The sequence below is a fragment of the Sinocyclocheilus grahami genome, unplaced genomic scaffold (genome assembly GCF_001515645.1).
Source record: "Sinocyclocheilus grahami isolate Dianchi unplaced genomic scaffold, SAMN03320097.WGS_v1.1 scaffold848.1, whole genome shotgun sequence".
Taxonomy (NCBI): domain Eukaryota; kingdom Metazoa; phylum Chordata; class Actinopteri; order Cypriniformes; family Cyprinidae; genus Sinocyclocheilus; species Sinocyclocheilus grahami.
In genome coordinates this window covers 346525-366639 of record NW_015506027.1, presented here as the reverse complement: position 1 = coordinate 366639, position 20115 = coordinate 346525, and the positions used below count along the sequence as shown (strand labels likewise).

Sequence of the window (20115 nt, the reverse complement as noted above, 5' to 3'; positions counted from 1 at the left end):
AACAATATGGTCCATAGTCTCCTTACAAGTGGTCTACTTGTCATCTCACAAAAAGGTGGTGAAGACATTGAAGGCAAACAGAAATATGGACTTCATTCTAACTGTCTATTTAAGGGCAGTTAAACACAGTTACACAGCGCTCGGATATCATGTACCTCAATGTCAGTGGTTACAGCTGTGGTTATGGTTGCTGGCTGGGGTTTGTGTGTGTCATTGAAGTTATGTGTTTTTCTACACAATGTGTTATGCTTTTTTTTTTCCATGCTGAATGACGTTGGGAGCAAGACTGTACGTTTCATACAGACATTCTTAGTCAGCAGTGAACTTTGAGCTCTCTGACTCATTATTTGACGTGAAAACACCAGCAGCCTTTAACAGTGTTTAATAGAGATTCTTTTTGTGGTTTTATTGTGTTTTTATGTGATTCTTGTGTGTGTCGCAGAGCAGGGAGGATTGTCCCTGCTATTGCCTCGGCTGGCACAGAGGGTTCTCGGTAAGGGGAAGAAAATGCATTCCAGGGCTACCTCGGAAAAGTCACTCGCTCTCTGATACACACACACACTTCTGGTTGGTTACTGCGGCACGGTTTGGCTGCAGCTGAAGACAGAGGGGAGGGGTCTCTCTTAGTCTCCACTCTGACTGAAACTGCTCTCTTGCAGTGCTTTTGCTGGCAGGATCGAATGAAACAGGACGTTCTGTCCGGGACAGGCTTACCTGTGGAAAATGTGTGTTTTGATAAAATCAGGATTGATTCAAAACACTTGAAAAGCAGGTATGTCTTCAGTGGCTTATTTAAGTCATATACTGCGTAGTTGCATGAGACAGCCTCTAACTTTTCTTCAGCTCTATGTATGTGAGGGATGTTTTTATGGTTTTCAAGTCAGCTGGGGCTTTTTAAATAACAATCCCAGTCTAATAACTTATATTAGGATTAGAAAGTACATTCTTGAAGCTTTGAGTTTATTTATATTGCGATGTTCTGTCTTTCGATGCACTGACAAGCACAGAAAACTATTTAGAATCCCAGCCTCAAAAGAGACAAGAGAGGTTATTGATTTATTTTCTGTATATTACGCTGAAAGAAATGCAATTTCTTTCCCAGCTGTTTACCTTCACAGACATAACCGACTGTTTTGTAACTTGTGTGTTTTTAACATAAACTTGTGTATATTTGACATCTTAAGCGCAATAAGACATGCCGTGTGACAGCCGCTTTCTGTGCGTGTGCTTCAGATGTGTGCACTCAGAAAACCATATAGCAGAAGTTTAAACAGATATGGCTTTAAAATGCTTGATTTCGGCGCAATAGACATGATAATCAAAACCAAACGGATGTTTATTATCAGAATCTGAGCTGTAAAGGCACGGACGTTTTGCTCAGCCTTTAAGTCATATAAGGACAATAGTGGTTGCAAATATAAGGAAATGCATTTGTCTAATTTTGAGCAGCCTGAATTTTAACAATGCTAAAAGTGGCCAAAATAATTTCAATTCTAAGAGCTTTGTCAATTCATGCGTAGGTTGTTTAAGAAGACATAGCAGCCTTTTGTCATCACATACTGAAATATTTTCGTTCTAGGTCATCAGCGTAATTCCTCGTTAATGGAAATACTCACCTAATTACAAAAAACCGTGTTACAGAAAGGCTACAGTTCCCAAATTATGCATATTAACCTAGGGAATTATGCAGGTGCTAAATATGTGAAATGATGCTAAAGATGCTGTGCAGAAATTTGATCAGATGTTCTGTAAGGTTATAGAGGTGTTGTCATTTTAGTTCTGGGAAAAGCAAATGTATTGTGTATCACATTGACAAAGAAACTCTGACTCTTTGGAAGGTCATACTGAAACTTAAGTCCACGGTTTTCTGATACAGCTCAGTAATATTGATTATATAAGTTCATGGGACATCTTCTGTTGTTGCTGGGGCCCTATAGGCACTAAGGAGTGTTCTACAGATCCACTCAGTTCAGTCCTAGAACATCACATTCATTCTCTGGATCATTCTGTCAGGGAAAGAAGCATTAGCCACCCTTCGCTTCACTGTTCTGAGAGCCGGTGGGCAGACTAGTGAAAGAAAACTGGGTTGATGTCAGTCATTCACTGGTGTGACGATGCCATAAAACACCATTCTGATTTAAATGCATGTGCCACTGCAGATTTTTGAGCCAGGTGGATTTTGAAAGCAGCTTCTAAAAATATTTATATGTTTTATTATTAAGTGTAAGCACAGTTATTGTTGGGAGAAAGGGTGTTTTTCTTAAACACTGTGGGAAAAATCACACCTCGAATGTAGAAATATGTTCAGTCAAAGTAAATCGCATGCACAGATCATTTGTTCAAAAGTGGCAATTAATAGTTCAAAGTCCACTTATGTTATTCTGCACGCTTAAGATAAGATAACATCATTCAGTGTAAATTGTGATAATCGTAGGGAATAATCGACAATTATGATTTTTGCCATAATCGTGCAGCCCTAATTTCTAGTAATAAAAGACAGTTCTTTAAAGGGGTCATATGATGCGATTTAAATTTTTCCTTTCTCTTTGGAGTGTTACAAGCTCTTGGTGAATAAAGAAGATCTGTAAAGTTGCAAAGACTAAAGTCTCAAATCCAAAGAGATATTTTTTATAAAAGTTGAGAGTCAACCACGCCTACCTAAAACAGCTCGTTCTAACATGCCCCCACATGTCTACGTCACGATGTGGGAAGATTTACATAACGCCGCCCAAATGTTCACGCAAAGAAAGAAGGCGTAACTTTTATTCTCGTTGTAGAATTGTTGCTGCCGCCATGTCGTGAATATGCTGTGTGTTTCGTTGTGAAAGCGAAACTACTTTGTTTGGCCTTCCAAAAGAGGACGATGCCCGCTTCGTCAAGCGGAGTCCAGTCCGGGGTCGTCACATGTGATTGCTGCAAGCCCGCCGGCCGCTCCGTTCTCAAGCCCGGCCGCCGTTCCTCACTCTACACTCTTAAAAATAAAGGTGCTTCAAAAGGTTCTTCAAGCGATGCCATAGAAGAACCATTTTTGGTTCAACAAAGAACCATTCAGTCAAAGGTTCTTTAAAGAACCATCTCTTTTTTACCTTTTTATAATCTGAAGAACCTTCTTTGGCCCCAAAGAACCTATTGTGAAACAGAAAGGTTCTTCAGATGTTAAAGGTTCTTTATGGAACCATTTAGACAAAATGGTTCTTCTATGGCATCGTGAAGCACCTTTATTTTTAAGAGTGTAGGCCTCTGGCCACCACTCACTCTAGCCCGCCGTGTGTGAGGCAGTGTGTTTCGTTGTGAAAGCGAAACTACTTTGTTTGGCCTTCCAAAAGAGGACACGATTATAAATCAGTGGTTAAGTTGTATTTACAACACTGTTCCAGAACAGTTCAACACAAATATTCAGATGTGTGCAGCACATTTTATGGAGGACATAAATGTCTTTACTGTCACTTTTAATCAATTTAATGTGTCCTAATTCTGAATAAATAATTAATTGCTTTAATAAAAATCTTACTGACCCCTAACTTTTGAATGGTAGTGTATTTAACTTTATTTGCCCAATAAAATGGTTCCTTGAATCAGCATGTCTCTTCCCATTAATACAACTTTACAATTGCCACTTAATAACAATAGCAAGTAGCAAATCATGGTTTTGTGATGTTAAGTAAATGCTATTAGTAATTTTAAGTCTCTTGATTGAAAATATGTCAACCCAGGAAAGAAAATGACTTTCATCAAATACTTTCATTGGGGTTTTAGTCCCTAGAAGTACCCTCTATATCAGTTCAACAATCATTAATTCATTGTGTACATGGTACATTGAGAGGTCTAGTTAAAGGAGTCAAATAAACATGCAAAGTATTATGTTATATAACACTTTGTTAGTTAAACATTTCAATAGTTTTAAAGGTGAAGATTATCAGATTTTGTCTCTGTTTTGCATTGTAAAGATTGCTCATCTCATTCTGCACATCTCAGTGTTATGGTATATGCGCTTGTGCTGTCAGCAGCACTCTTATTAACAGTAGCCATATTTGTGACATAAGCATATCTCCGGAAGGTCAGCAGAGGATAATTTTGCCTGATACTGATTTATTAGCATGTCACTTAGACAGTGCAATTTATTGTATCATCATTTGTGACTTCTTTTTTTTAAAACTATAATATTACTTACCTATATTATGGTTGATATCTGCAAATCCACTCAATACATAGTAGATAACTTCATAAGGGGTGCTTGTACTTTTGCATGAGTGCCATGAGATCATGCACCAGCTCTTAGAAAGGGCACAGACGCATTTTGCCACCCACACATCCTCCCAACCCGACTTGATATCAGCATGTTCTTTGTATTAAAAGATGACTTTTGGGGTATTCAATGAATGATTTTGTGAGCAGAACAATCAGACTCTTGGTCGTGGACCATTCAGCATTTGTCTGGAAACACAAGGCCACCATTGTGGCTGTAACTGTCACCATTGCCTTGTGTGTGTGAAAAGAGAATGCCCTGAATATCAAAATAAAAGCCTACTCCTTTTATTAGCTTTTATCTGCCCTACATTGTCACCCACATTTGATTAAAAAGTGTGACTCTGACACAGCGCAGACTTGATTGTTCATGTGCATGCCAAAATTATGCAAATAGTGACTAATTTATAGATACATTTCAATGCAGGCGGCTTTAAACAAGTTTTTCCAGTACTCAAGCAGACTAACAGCTTTAATGAATCAACTTAGAGTAAGAGAGAAAGAGTGTTTTATATTCTATTAGACACACACACACACACACACACACACACACACACACACACACACACACATACAGTACATACATTTACGAACTAACCCGAGACTGTCAAAACTACTTAAAGGCTAAATGTCAACATTAGCATATATGCAATGGTAAGCTTAATATATTATATAAGTTGAACAATAATTTCTTACGGAAACTATATAAAAAGAGTTTGTTGATTTTTGTGCTACATTTTCTTTATTTCTCTTTCCTTTGACTCTCATTATAGAAGAACAGGGAGCAATATATGAGAAATTGCCAGTAGGGAGCAGTAGTGCTCTTCATTAAACTTCTTTACAGTACAAGATATTTTCTTATCTTATAAAATATTATGCTATGGTTTATTGTCATCTAATCTATTTCATTACTAGATTTGACTAGAAGTTGAGTCACAATTCTATTTTGTATTATTTTCTTTATTTTTTTTTATTTTTTTTTAATTCAACACTATACTGTTGGGTTTGCTTTTTCATATATGACTCTGGTTTCCCTGTGTTTATCTCAGTCTCTATAATCTTTAAATCTCTTAACACAGTACAGATCAGGACTAGATGAAATACAACTGACATGCTGTTGTCTTTTCTTGTTCCTTAGAGTCATTAAAAGGGTGCCAGCAAAACCATGGACGGCATCTTCTGAATGATCAAAACAATAGACTTTCTATGATAAGAAACACATTAATCCCTTCTTCTACAAAGTAGAGTATTTCCTGTCCATCAGTGCTGGATTGGATCTAGCTATGGGGGATGTGGCTGTATGATTGTGTCTCCATCCACAAGTCTCATGGAATCACCAACAAACAAATCTGAGCTTCCATCACCTGTACTTCCCAAGAGGCCTTCTCAGAGATCTCAGCATGGGATGTGTCTGGCATTACACAGTAGTGAACAGAGTAGCAATGCTTTCACCTCTAAGTCCCCATTGTCATCGTCGTTGACCTTGCTCCTGTACGATAGAGGTGAGACATCACCGGACTCAGTGCGTAGCTTGAGTAGTCTGAGCAGTGCCAGAACAGATAGTCCTCTGGATGTGGACATGCAAGAGGTGGAGATGGGAAAAGCAACAGCCAGCAGTGATGATTCTGGCATACAGAGCCCAGACTGCAGACCAGACTACAGTGAGGACAACGACAACTCCGTGTCTGTGTATCTGGATGCTAATGAAGACTGTTGGAGTGACAATGACAACAACAATGTCACTTTGGTGGTAACACAAAAGGTTGGCCAAGCTGATGGTGATGATACATCCTTGTGCTCTTCAGAAAACGGCGATGATGATGATGACACTGAAGAGGAGGAGGAAGAAGACTCTTTTCTTTCTTTAGCCTCTGTAGAATTAATAATGAAGAGCCAAGTTGGTGTCTCTGATCTGGAAGTCTCTACCAGCTCTGAAGTGGTGATGCCAATCAGTGTTTCACCAGAAGGCCAACAAGCAGAAGTTCCAAACATGGCTGTGGTGAATGAACACCAAAGGGAAGTTGTGTATGAAAACGAGGAAGTTGTGTTGTCTTCAGCCATTCAAGAAACTGATGTCATAAATGAGACAGTGGTGTCTCTTGAAAATACTCCTATAACAGATACCAGAAACATAACTTCTTACATCTCAAAAGAGGAAAACCAGCCAAAGTCCACAGCAAAAAAGACCAGTGATCTGGAAGGACGTGTTTATGCCAAGCCTCCTACAAGGGCTGCTCTGACCAAAGCCACAAAACCTGAGGCGAAGAGGTTCCCCAGGCCAGACCTGAGGAACGTGAAGGCCAAGATCATCTCCAGGGCTGCCTCTGCGCCAAGATCAGCCAATCCCGCAAAAACAAACACTAATGTTAACCAGTCAGCTTCAGGAAGTGTGAAGGTTCATGCTAGTAGGAAGGTGGAAAATAAAGCTGTTGGAACAAGAAGTAGATCATCATCAAACCATACAAGAGGGAAAGAAACAAAGATGGTGGTCAGTGGCGGTCAAGAGAAAGATGTAAACACTTTATCCTTGCCGACGCAAGGAGAAGAAACAATGAAGTCAGAATATCCTCCTTCAATTGATTTTAAAGATGAAGAAGAGCCTCAACTTGAGAAAGAAGCTGGGGAAGAAACCTCTAAGAGCACTAGCAAGGTTAGTGACTGAGTTTTCCCCTTATTCCCTCATGCAGTTTAAGTCGCTGTTTTCTGTTGTAGCTGTTGTTGTTGTGCATAATAATATTGAAACACATTAAAAATCCATTTGTATCTAGGCTATATGAAGGACATATATTTCTCTGGAGGAATTTGCATTTTATATAATTCATGTAGTTTGTACATTTAGAAATGGTTTTACACTTTATTTAAACCATAGGCTACATTTTACCGTTTGAGTATTTATATTTGACTATTTTTAAAACATTTAGTACATTTAGAAAAAGCTTTTATTATTGTTGTTGTTGTTGTTACAACTTTTATTAAGATTTATTAATTCAGATTTTAGGAATACTAAGCCTTTTGTTTTTACAATTAGATTTTTTTTTACATTTTAGTATTGTTATTATTACTTTTATTAATGTGTATTTATTAAAATTGTTGCTATTATTAAAACGTGTATTAATTTGTATTCAGTACATTTACATTTTATATATATTTACTATAATTAAAACCTTTATTACTGATTACATTTAGTTTCATTTAGTAACATTTTTACATTTAGTAAAAACTTTATCAGACATCATCAGGAATTCTAATGAAGCATCCTTTGACTAGTCAAGTAAGTTACATATATTGGGATGGACAGACAGGGTCAGACTGAGACCCAGCCAGGGGAAACTAGAGCCCGACCGATAGGGGTTTTTTGGGGTCCGATACCGATATTAGGGAGTAAAAAAAGGCTAATATTTATATATCGGCTGATATTCTTTGTGTATATTATAGTACAGTACCAGTCAAAAGTTTGGACACTTTCCCATTCGTGTGTCCAATCTTTTGACTTGTACTATATATAGAATACAGTATATAAACAAACAGAATACAGTATATATACATAAACACATTTTTTGCAATGATCACTCAAATGTGGTGATCAAACACATATAATGACATGACAAAGATATGTAATGGAGGCAGGGCATTTAACAATAAACTTTATTATCCAAAATGAATCTGACATCAGTGCAATGAACAGTAAAGTTAAAGTGTATTCAACTTTATTTCATTTCAATTCCATTCAACTTTATTTCGTTGAAATTTATTTCACTTCGGAAAATTCATTCACGGATTTGCGCTACTGTCTTCACACACAGACGAAACTTAATAGAGAAGTGTGACATAATATACCTCTGTAAATAAATACAATTTAAATTTACGTCTCATGCACTTTAATGCCCTTTGAATATAACGTGTATGTTCCCTTGGAACTGGAATCATGGCGAAATATCATGTGAAGTTCACTTCGCAGGGCACTTACGGTCGAATAAGACAATGCTTGAATATCGGCATATTCGCCGATACCGATATATCTGCGACAGGCTCATATCGGCCGATAAAATCGGCAAAACGATATATCGGTCGGGCTCTAGTGGAAACATGTTAACTTTTGATCACCAATGGCAGGAAGTATTAAGATTAGGAAGCATTCTAGATTTACACCCAGGCCTTTTTAGGTTGTTTGTGTCATTTATGCACATACATCCAAATTTTGGTATACTCAAACTGGAACATTCATTTAAACCGACATATGAATAGCAGCTGTCTGATTCCATGTCAATCTTCTCCTCATGAGGAGAGCTGCTTCAACAAGTCCAGCTCTATACGTGTCATCACATGATTGAGCTATGCTGTTATTCAGGCTTAAATGTGTTATTAGGTTGGGTCTAACCAAATGTCAAGAGTAAATGCAGACCTCAAAAAGGTTTTCAAATGTAAACACTGTGATCAGTGGCAAACACAAATATTCATTTGTGCATCAACACCTTGTTTTCTCTATATGTTCACTGTCCAGTCTTACAGCATGTCAGAGTGCTTACACAATTCTACGTAAGTGCTTTTGCATGTTTCTGCTTTACTGTTTTGTTAAGAAACATCTAAAAGCTTAAAATTCCAGTTCCCTCTCTCATTTTCCTGCCTTTTTCAACTTGGTTAGAGAACATGAGTGAGATGTTTTTGCCAATAAAACAACTGTCTTGGAACAGAATGAGGAGGGAAACATTCCTGAGAGGAGTCTGCCTCAAATGAACACTGATTCAGACAACAGAATCTTTCCACAAACTCACTCCATGTGTGTGTCGAGTGTTCAGAAACGAGGGGGAGAAAAGGAAAAGGTCTGGGCTGGTCCTGGTCCTGGCATCAGAAGCCCTGAGGGAATAACACAATAGAAACGTTTTCCCTTTGGTTTTTTCTTTTTTTTCTTCTGCTTTTTGGAGCTGACGAGTCTTATTTCCCCTCCCTCCTTTCCGCTCCTCCTCCCTCTCCTTCTTGCTTCTCTCTCTCTCTCTGTACCGCTGCACATTTTCTATCTGTTCTGTGGAATGGCTAACACTATGGTTAGCCTACGGCGCCCAGAGTTGGGCTCTCTCGCTTGGGATGCTGTTGCTAATCAACAACTCTTTCTCCAGACTGTGTCTTCCAAGTTGGGACCATCTCTAGGGACTAACAGTACCTCCACCTCTGGACCCCCAGAAACCAGACTGAAGCCCTCTAACCGAGAAGCCCGACCCACAGGTAGTCTGGGTCCACCGGGAGGCCGATCGGTTCAGACGGCTGGTGAGTTTTGCTTGTTTAACACTCCACATGCACAGAAGAAAATCTCAAAGGCATTGTTTAAGGAAGTAGGCAGAGTGAACGCTGCAGTGGAAGAGCTTCTAGATTGTTTTCTTCAGTGTAATGTTTCCTGTAAGCTTATACTGATATTGTAAGTGCGATTATTTTACCAGCATCACTGTCACAGTTCAGGTAACTAAAAACTAAAATGTATTGTCTGCCTGATGCACATTTGCAAAATAATTTGACATAGCATAGTTGTGGTTTTTAAATGTGTGTACATATTGTTTTTATATAGAGCTGATTATAATTTCTAAATTCTTTTTTTGTTTCTTTCAATTTAATTTACAAATTGTACACTTTTATTTTTATTACACTACCATTCAAAAGTTTGGGTTTAGTAAGAATTTTTTTTTTTTAAAGAAATTAATTATTTATTCAGCAAGGACACATTAAATTGATTAAAAGTGACAAAAGTGACATTGATTAAAAGTGACAGTAAAATGTTATATTAAAAACATGTATTTTGAACTTTGTATTCAACCAAGAAGATAAATTGTAAAAAATAGTTCACAATACAGATTTACTTTCTGGTCAAATAAATGCAGCCTTGATAAGAAAAAAAAAAATCTTCTAAAAAACGTAAAAAAAATAATAATATCTTACCGACCCTGAAGCTTTTGAACAATGGTGTATATTTTATTATTTAGAATTATTATTATTTATTTATTCCAATAATAAACTAAATATATAATAGACAAAATAAATGATAATATAAGGAAATAATAAAATATATAAGTAATTACCTAACCTCATATTTTTATTGCATTGTGTTTTTTTTTTGCTAAAATAAATAAATCAATGTAATTACTTCATTTATGACTTACTTTTAAAGACGGCCCCAAAAAGGAGGTTTTGTCAGATTTAACTTCTTTATTTTTTGTTCCCCTTAAACATGTTAAAAAACTACTTTTAAAGTGGTCCTCACTATTCGACAGGATCATAAATAAGTTTTTTTTTTTGTTGCTTTAAATCAGCTGTGTGAGAATTAGGTTAGGGGTTTAGCAAATAGAATCACCTCCTTATAAAAACCATTAGGTCTATGAGATGTCCTTACTAGTGAATCCAACATGTGTCTGTGTTATGGAGTGAGCGGGAAGCTGCAGCTGGTGTTAATAAGCCTGCAGAACTCAACACTTCAGTGTCCAAACCTTGCGCAGTGTTACGTAACTCTCCTCTCTGTCTGTGCCCACATGTTCATCATTTAAAGCCAAAACACACACTTGAGTTTTACACTTCACACTTAACTTCAGTTTCCTGTCTCATTTTGTCCATTCATCTCTATCGCTCTTTGCCATTCTCTCTCTTTCCGTTTCTTGTGTGTGTAGCCTAAGGCAGTTTTCCTGTTCTGGTCAGAAAAAGACATCTTATTGTGCTCAGTGTGTGTATGTGTCTATATGTCTATACTTTTGAAAAGTTTTGGGCTGTCCATAACTTAACCTTTCTCTGTGTCATCCCCTTTTCTTTTTCTTTCTCTTTTGCGTGTTTCCTCTTTCTTTAATTACAAGGGGATGCAGGGATATGTTTGGGTGCTTGTGGTTTCAGGGGCCATATTCTATATGTTTGTGTGTGTCATGTTTCAGTGTCAATGAAAAGTAGAATTGAATCAAGCAGAGAAGGTCACATTCCTCCTAGACAATCGTCATCTTGTTTCTCCACAGAGACCACAGGCCCACACTGTGATTTTCGCTCCACAATCTAATAGCTGCCAATCAGGGGAAAGTTTTGTGTTGAAGGATATCTGTTACTGTGGAGTCAGATTCACAAAACACTGCCATTTTTATGCCACCAGGACTACTTATATAATTAACAGGATACAGAATTTTCATTACTTACATTATTTGATAGATGAACTCTTTTTAGTTCCTTATGCAGATGCCATTTTAATATTAAACACTGATTTCATGGAAATAAGTGAGTGATATGCATAGTTACTCTTAAAATCTTTATCAGTATTTTATTATGTTTGCACTTATTAGCTTCATCAAGGTGAACACTGTTAAAGGGAGAAAACAATTGTGATACTTTTTTTTTACACAAATTTTTTTTTAAATAAATTATTATTCTTTATAAGAAGCACACTATTATTGACTTTAAATAAAATTAGTGTGGCTCAAGGATATTTGCTGGTTAAGGACATTATTGTTGTGCCTTCGATATATATTATGATTTCATTGAAAAAGTTTTTAATCAACTTAAAAAAATATTTTGAATTCATAAAAGTGTAATAAACACTACAGTTCAAAGGTTTTCATTTTTTTGAAGAAATGTATACTTTTACTCGTTGATTGATCAAGAGTGACAGTGTAAAGACATTTATAATGTTACAAAAGATTTACTATTTCAAATAAATGCTGGTCTTTTGAACTGTCTATTTGGGAGAGTATCTTATCACGATTTCAAAAATAACAGCTCATATTAGAATGATTTCTGAAGGACCATGTGACATTGAAGACTGGAGTAATGGATGCTTAATATTCAGCTTTGCCATCAGAGGAATAAATTACATTTTAAAATATATTAAACAGAAAACTGTTAATTTTAGTTGTAATTATATTTCACAATATTACCTTATTTTACTGTATTTTATCATTCAATTTTAAGGTACAAATGGCACTGTTTTGTGTGATTGTTTAACCTAATTATTTCTTCAATTAGCTACACAGATTTAGCTGCACCACTGCACCTTTTTTCTGCGTTGTTGTTTGCTTTCCTAATTGTAGATAGTGATGAGTGATCAGATAAATCCACTTGCAGAATAAAAACCCAAAGTCAGACTTCGCCTGGAGGTGAACAAGCAAAATTTAGTACCATGTCTTCTCCAACAGGTGGCATGTATCTCGCTTATTGGCCTCACTGCTGTTGAATTTAGTGCTGTTTAAACACTTATTTCAAACGCATAGGAAAGAGCAGGGGGTTCAGAGAGTGGTTTCTGGACCTGACTCTGGAGAAAGTGAGGAATCTCACTGTACCAGACCAGCAGATTCAAACATACCTGTAAATACAGCAGGTGACATGATGTGTATTTGTGCTGGTTGGTCTCCATAGCAGTGCCCCCAGAAGACCTTACGTTATGTACAGGATGTGTTTGTGTGAGGTGTTTAACCCACTGGAGTCAGAAACAGGATGCAGGAGACACACAAATATTTCCCAGCACACTACTGCACGTTTCACAAAGAAAAAGACACAAACACAACACAAACTTCCCAGATATTGGGTGGTGGTACTTATTTGGTTTTACTTTTTCTACACCTTGTTAAAAAAAACATCAATAAATAACTGTAAATCAGTCAGGATAATCTTTAATCATATCAGTTTGTATGCATTAAAATATTTCATAAGTAATTTTAACATAACAGAATCATCATGCTCAAGATCAGCATGGCTGAATGTACATCTGTATGCTATATAAATAACTGCAGTCTATTAAATAATTTAGTACACTGTGAGGGCAGCTGCCTGAATAGAACTGCTATGAAAACATATCCAGTTTAGCTGGAATATGCTTTGGTATTACTGAAGATGACAAGTAGAATTGATTTATAACTATTTTGTTCTTTTGCATTCAGGCATTCCAAGGATGCGTAGCACAGACAAGTCCACAGTACCCTGCAGTCCCACTTCTGTTTCCAGCCCTTCTTATAAAGGTCCTCAGAAAGCTGCATCTTCCAAACTACCTGTCAAAGGCCTACCCACAAGCCCCAGCTGCTCATCACTGAGAAGTACAATCAGCGAAAGCAATAATATTGCTGTAAACAAAGGTGCGTGTCTGTAAGAGATCAAGTCACCATCTCAATCCTAAGGTTTTTAAGTGCATACTCTTAGTGCTAAAATACATTTGCTCACGCTGAATAAATGTATTAATCGGCACTTTGAAGAAACAAGACATTTACTTGAGATGCAGATGAAACATGAATATACACTAAAGTACTATGGTATTAACATTTGAGAGACACATTTTTTCTGAGCTTTAATAAAATCTTCAGAACTTAGACTGCCCTCATTCCTTTGCTCAGGTCAAAGGTCACGTCTGCTCTGCGTTTAGCAGTGACTGCAGCAACAGTTGTATACAATACCATCTCTGCCATTCCAAAGCTGTGTGTTGTAGACATTAATCACAACATCCTCTGCATGACACCCTCTCTGAATCATGATTAGTTCATTCTCACACACTCCTGTATACTCTGAGCACAGTATACTCTGAACTTACATTCAAGAATAATCAAGATAGCCACTGAGTTGTCATGGTAACTTGGAGAAATGAGATCTAGTTTCAGTAGGAATACATGTGATAAAGAATAAACAATAAAGGTTTTCAAAGTAAATTCACAACAAAATGGCCCATAAATATTGAAACAAAAGCCTTTTATTTGAATCTACTTCCGGAAGGCCAAATAAAGTGCTTTTGCTTTCGCACTGAAATACACAGCGTCTCCCTGACATGGCTGGTCCTGAAACCACGCCTTCTTTCTTTGCGTGCACATTTGGGCGGCATTATGCGAATATTTCCACATAGTGACGTAGATGTGGGGGCGTGTTAGAACTAGGCGTTTTAGGTAGGCGTGGTTGACTCTTAACTTTTATAAAGAATATCTCTCTGGATTTGAGACTTTAGTCTTTGCAACTTTACAGATCTTCTTTATGCACCAAGAGCTTGTAACACTCCAAAGAGAAAGGAAAACTTGAAATCGCATCATATGACCCCTTTAATATCTTATGCAATTGTGCTTTTTAGGTATATGTATAATTTTCTAGAAGTGTTGGCATTTAAAACAAGATAAAATGCTAATTAAGAATAATGTTTTTTGCATTGTACACAATATTGTTTTATAATGTGATGTGATGATTTCTCTTTAACCAGTTCCTGCTGAGGGGATAAAGAGTGAGGAGAAGTCTATCAAACAATCACTGGCATCCCAGATTCAAGGAAAGTGTCTAGTTAGCAAACCTGTATCAGGGCACCGCAGCAGAACGAGCTCCACACCGTCTAAACCAGCGGCAGGTGGGAGAAACATACATACATGTGTCTCTAGCAGCACCCACATTTGCTTTCATATATTTAACAGAGTCCACATTCATCTGTCTCTCATTATTTATTATTTACTCATCAAAACTCAAAGGGAATCTCACTCTCCTGTCGTTAAGAGCATCTATAAACATTAATCAGTGGGAAAGCTCTGAATGTCTTAAACTAATGACACTGCAATTAGCAGTCCTTTGATATAATTTTACCACAATAGGATTACTACCATATACCCCTCTTAATAGGTTTTAAAAAATGTAAATACCCTAATTCGTTACTGGAGTTTGTGTATAGTTCCATTCTTTTTTTATGCCAACAGCAACTGATATAAATAGATCAGATTAGCTTTTTTATATGGAAAGTTAATGCAAATCATGCACAAAACATTGTTTAAAAATAGTCATTGTTATCATTGAAACAAGTTAAAACTGACCCTATATGCAAAATTGCAATAAAATATGAAAATGCTTTTGAGAGAATATATCTTGGATATATTACTGTATATCATGTGGCACCAGTAGATAAAAAAAATCATTTAATTAGTAAGGTCTGTAAGATGTTTTTGAAAGTATTTTTTTTGAGCAAGCACACATTAAATTGATCAAAAGTGACAGTAAAGACAGTTATAATGTCACAAAAGATTTATTGAAATAAATTATGTTCTTTGGAACTTTATATTTATTATATATAATTAATGTTTAATCTATTATATATTTATAATAGATGAAAATGTATCATGGTGTAACGGAGCCGATGAGACAAGAGGCATGCGGATCCATATTCAAGCTTTTATTTACAGGCAGGGTCAACACAGGAAAGAGTCGGACACCAGCAAACAGATATGTAGAGGGCAAGACAAATGAGGAATCCAAAACAAGCAATAATCCAATCAAGGTTCAAACACAGTCCGAATCAGCAAGGCAAAGGGTAAATCCAAGACAGGCTATAAACTTCAGGGCAGGCAGAAATCAGACAGGACGAGATAACAGGCTAGGATCAAGACACGGGAAAACAGACTATGAACAAGGCTAGACTCATGAACTTGGAAGGGCTCTGTAAAGTAGCTATCCCTAGGTGAGCGATAAATGCTGAATAATACTCGGCCTTGAATGGTGGTGTGAGACTGATTTATATAGTGTGTGTTATTGGTAGCAGCTGTGTGTGATTGGATTCAGGTGAGCTTGTGATTAGTGCAATGGAGCATGGGAAATGTAGTCCAGGGTGATGTGTAACAGTCTGTGTGGTGTGAGAGTCAATATAATGGGAGGGCGACCTCTGGTGGCAAGCAGACGGAAATTCATGGACATGATTCGTGACACATGGCTTCCACAAAAATATTAAGCAGCGCAACTATTGATAATAATAAGAAATGGTTCTTTAGCACCAAATCAGCATATTACAATTATTTCTGAAGGGTCATGTGATACTGAAGACTGAAAATACATTTAAAATTTATTAGAGTTATACAGTTATTTAAAATTGTATTCATATTTCACAATATTACTGCTATTATATTTATTATTATTATTATTTTATTTATTTATTTTATCAAATAAATGCAGTCTGGGGAGCATAAGAGACTTCTTTCAAAAACATTAAAAAATCTTATAAACCCCACATTTCTGAATGGAGTGTATTATGCACAAATCAAGACAAGATATTCCTTAAAGATGCCTAAAGATTGCAAGACTGATTGTTTATAGTTAATACTGATTGCCTTGCTAATTGCTTTGAATTATGAGGGAGGATTGTTAAGGTTTCTGTCCCAGCCGTTGCCATAAATACACTCATGCATCTACAACCTCTACAGTACATCTGACTCTGCCACTGAAACCTGCCACTGCGCAGTCTGTTAACATGAAGTTTGATTTCTTCTGCACTATTTCATTAGGGCCGAAGGCCCCAGCTGTGACCAGCCACGTGACAGCTAAGACCAACCAGAATGCTTTGCAACGCAGTGGATCTGCGCGACTCATTCGCTCATCATCAGTAGCAGGTAAGGAGAGAGAAAGTTTCATAGTGTGTGTGTCCATATCCATATACGCTCTACCACTGCTGAATTGTCAAAAGCTTCAACTGTTTGTATCCTTGCTATCACTAGTCATCACCGTTTCACTTCCAAAATTTGAAGTGTTTTGTGAAGTAGGTTTAATTGTGGGTTTAATTCATGCACTGTGCTACATTTTAGAAATAGACAGTTTGGTGGTTAATCAAAATGTAAATATGGCCATAGGATATAAAAGTTATAGAATGATTGAACAGTGGATTCCTCTGTATCTGTGCTCATGCATTTCTCTCACACACATGTGATACAGTGGCAAAAAAGTATGTGAACACATTGGGATTAGTCGTTTTATTATGTTAATTTGTTATAAAATGTCATCTGATCACCATTAGTCACAAGTATTGACACGCACAATGTGCTTTCACTAAAAGCACACAAACAGTTATACTATTTCATGTGTTTATTGAACAGATCCCATTAAACATTCACTGTGGAAAATGTAAGTGAACTTTACGTTGTTGATGTTGATGATCTGAATGATCCACAACTGTTTTTTTGTGATGAGTTTCATGAGTTGTTCATGACTCACTTGTTTGTTCTGAGCAGTTAACTGCCTACTCTTCTTCAGAAAAATCTTCCAGGTCCTGTACATTCTTTGGTTTTCCAGCATATTCTTCATAGTTGAACCCTTTACAACAGTGACTATGATTTTGAGATCCATCTTTTCACACTTAGGACATCTAATGGAGTTATACACAGCTATTACAAAGGGTGAAATCATTCACTGAAGAAAACATAAAAATGTATTTATTCATAGTAATGAATGTGATTTGAATCATTTATTGTCTGCTAAAGGAAGGCAGGTTCATGAGCAAAAGGTGATATTTATTTATTTGTATTTTTATAAAAGCATTATAGAGTACTAGATAACCCCTTGGACCCTTTTCACAAGACTGTGATGACGCATTTAACAGTCATCAGCATCGTAAATCCTCGAAAGTTTTTCATATTTGTTTTTTTTTTTTAATGTATGTACATTTATAACACTATAATTTGTATTATATCACCTTAGCATCAAATTACAAAAAAAAACAGCTAATGCGAGGGTGTTTCTAATGCAGCGTCTATGGGAGGGATGGTAAATTTGACATCGTTCTCTCTTCTGACTGCCGTTATCAGTCTCTCTCAATTTTTTTCCTTTTATTGAAAGTCATGAGAACACTATCTTGGAGTTTTTTTTTTTTGTTGCTATTTGGGCAAATGGGAATGCAAAAAATATATTTGTGGTACTCTCCCATTCACTGCTCTTCAAGTTAACCCAACTATGATGACTTCCGCTGCTGAGAAACCCGGAAATGTGAAAAAGGTCCATCGCCTTTTTTAACCTTGTAGCACTATGTGTGACTTTCTCTGCAGTGTTTCTTTGCAGAAATGCCACAGACATCCTCAAGCAAAAATTCCAGTCATATTCACAACAAGTTGACCCAAGCAGTGCACGTTTCTTGGTATTTCTGGCCTTTCCGTCTTGTTTTACTTACAAACAACTAACAGAATTTTTGCCACAAGCGACAGCTCCTCCCCTTGATTGTTGCTAATTTATGTTGCTCTGGCTATGCAGCTATTGGCCTTTAGAGGTGAATAGGGAAGCACAGTAGTGTCAGAACACAGCCGTTCATGTGCTGCTTGACTTCTTTCTATTCAACAATGTCACTCATCAGTATTCTGAGGCACTTGTTTCTCTCTCTCTCTCTCTCTCTCTCTCTGTTTCTTTTTCTTTATCCAACAAAGGCATCCATTCAGGAAGCCTGCTGCTTGGAAGATACATAAATGTTAAATAGATATCTCAGAGAAGGCACCTGAAAAAAAGGGAAAGAAGAAGAATACAAAGGAAGATGATGACATGAGGCAAGATTAGGGACTAATAAGAACTTTATACCTATGAAATATGAAAAATGACCAAAAAAAAGACCAATGTCTTTGAATGAGAATGTAGGATTTCAGTGTTCAAATATTTACTAAAATGAATTAGTTAAAAAAATCTTCACCAACAGATCGAAATTCTGACGTCATTTTCTAACCCACATGTCATTTCTAGTCTGTATGACTTTATTACTTCTATGGTACACAAGACAATTATAAAATAAATCAATATTATATATTTATTTAAATATTATAATTGATTATTATTATTATTGCCCATATAATGAAAGTTATAAAATAAATAAATATTTATATAATTATTATTATTATTATTATTATTATTGCCCATATAATGAAAGTCAGTGGAAACCAACATTGGACTCCATTAGCTTTCATTATTTGGTGAAATTCTGTCATCTAAGCGTCTTTTTTTTTGTATCTTGTATTTTAAATATGTCTTGAATTAAGAGGCAATTCTTACCTTGTTGGTGTTTTTTCTTGTTTTAAGCAAAAACCTCACCAAATTGTGTTGCATTCAAAACCATTAAAGGAGAGAGTGAAAATAAATACACAGTTTTGCTTCTCAAATAAATGTATTTTGTTTCAAGGAAGTTTAAATATTTTATCAATGAAAATACTGATTAAGAAAAAATTTTTGCAGTGTAATTGTAAATCAGTAGCTATAATCTTCAAATGCAGCATCTTTCATCCTCACACCATAATCATACCCATACTGTAGCCAAGAGAGAGGGAGTGACAGAACGATGTTACTCATAAACCACCTACTCCCCGCTCTGTGCAAACTCCCTCCCCTTCCCTCTTACATTGCCTCTCCCCCTCCATCCCCCCTTCTGAGTGCACTAGTGTGTGTGTGTGATGCTACAGAGAGCTTGGCTTCAAGTGTGCGTGTGTGTGTGTGTGTGTGTGCATGTGCAACACACATAAAGGATTAGCGTGTGCACATTTGCAAGAGAGAGAGAGAGAGAGGAGGAGAATATATGAGACACTGGCTGGTTCAGCATCCAAGAGGATACCGCTGAACAGGGTGGCCGTTCCCACGAGAACTACGCATCATTCCCAATCCAATCTTCATCGTCAATTTGGTGTTTCTGTAGCAGTATCATTTTTTTTTTAAATTTTTTGGAGAGATTTGGAGACTATAGCAAAATTTAGTATTATTTTTCCCCAAATTTTTCTTCTTTTTCGCAGTTTTTTTCTCCGCCTCTTATTTGGACACTGGAATGTGACAGAGACCATAAGATTTTTTTTATGTAGTGAATTTTTATTTAATATTTATTTATTTTTTTGTTAAAAAAAAATTCAAGAAATTTCTTGATTTTTTTATCCCCCTATATTTTGTGGAGGATTTCCTCTCCTCCTTTTAAACGTTGAAGGTCATGTTATGGTCTCCGAGACTTTCCCTATCAAACTTCCACGTGAAGCTCACGGCTAAAGGACTATTCCGCAATCTCCAGCTACTGCCGGGATGCAAGAAGACCACGGTGGTCTTCCATGCAGGTTGGGGAACCTCTCCTTTCCCTTCCTCCATCTCTCAATCTCTCCCTTCATCTCTCCCTCACCATACGCCCCTTCCCCCTCCCAT

The 20115-nt window shown here is 36.7% G+C and overlaps 1 protein-coding gene across 1 annotated transcript in view; it reads left to right on the top strand.

The window, feature by feature from the left end:
• The first annotated feature begins 592 nt into the window (after nucleotides 1-592).
• mtus1b (microtubule associated tumor suppressor 1b) overlaps nucleotides 593-20115 on the top strand; it is a 41645-nt gene continuing 22122 nt past the window's right edge. Inside the window, exons 1-6 of the mRNA XM_016247668.1 lie at nucleotides 593-772; nucleotides 5384-6895; nucleotides 9360-9507; nucleotides 13134-13325; nucleotides 14426-14566; nucleotides 16479-16583. Coding sequence (XP_016103154.1) covers nucleotides 5546-6895; nucleotides 9360-9507; nucleotides 13134-13325; nucleotides 14426-14566; nucleotides 16479-16583 — 1936 coding nt within the window. The 5' untranslated portion in view covers nucleotides 593-772; nucleotides 5384-5545. The remainder of the gene's footprint in view (nucleotides 773-5383; nucleotides 6896-9359; nucleotides 9508-13133; nucleotides 13326-14425; nucleotides 14567-16478; nucleotides 16584-20115) is intronic.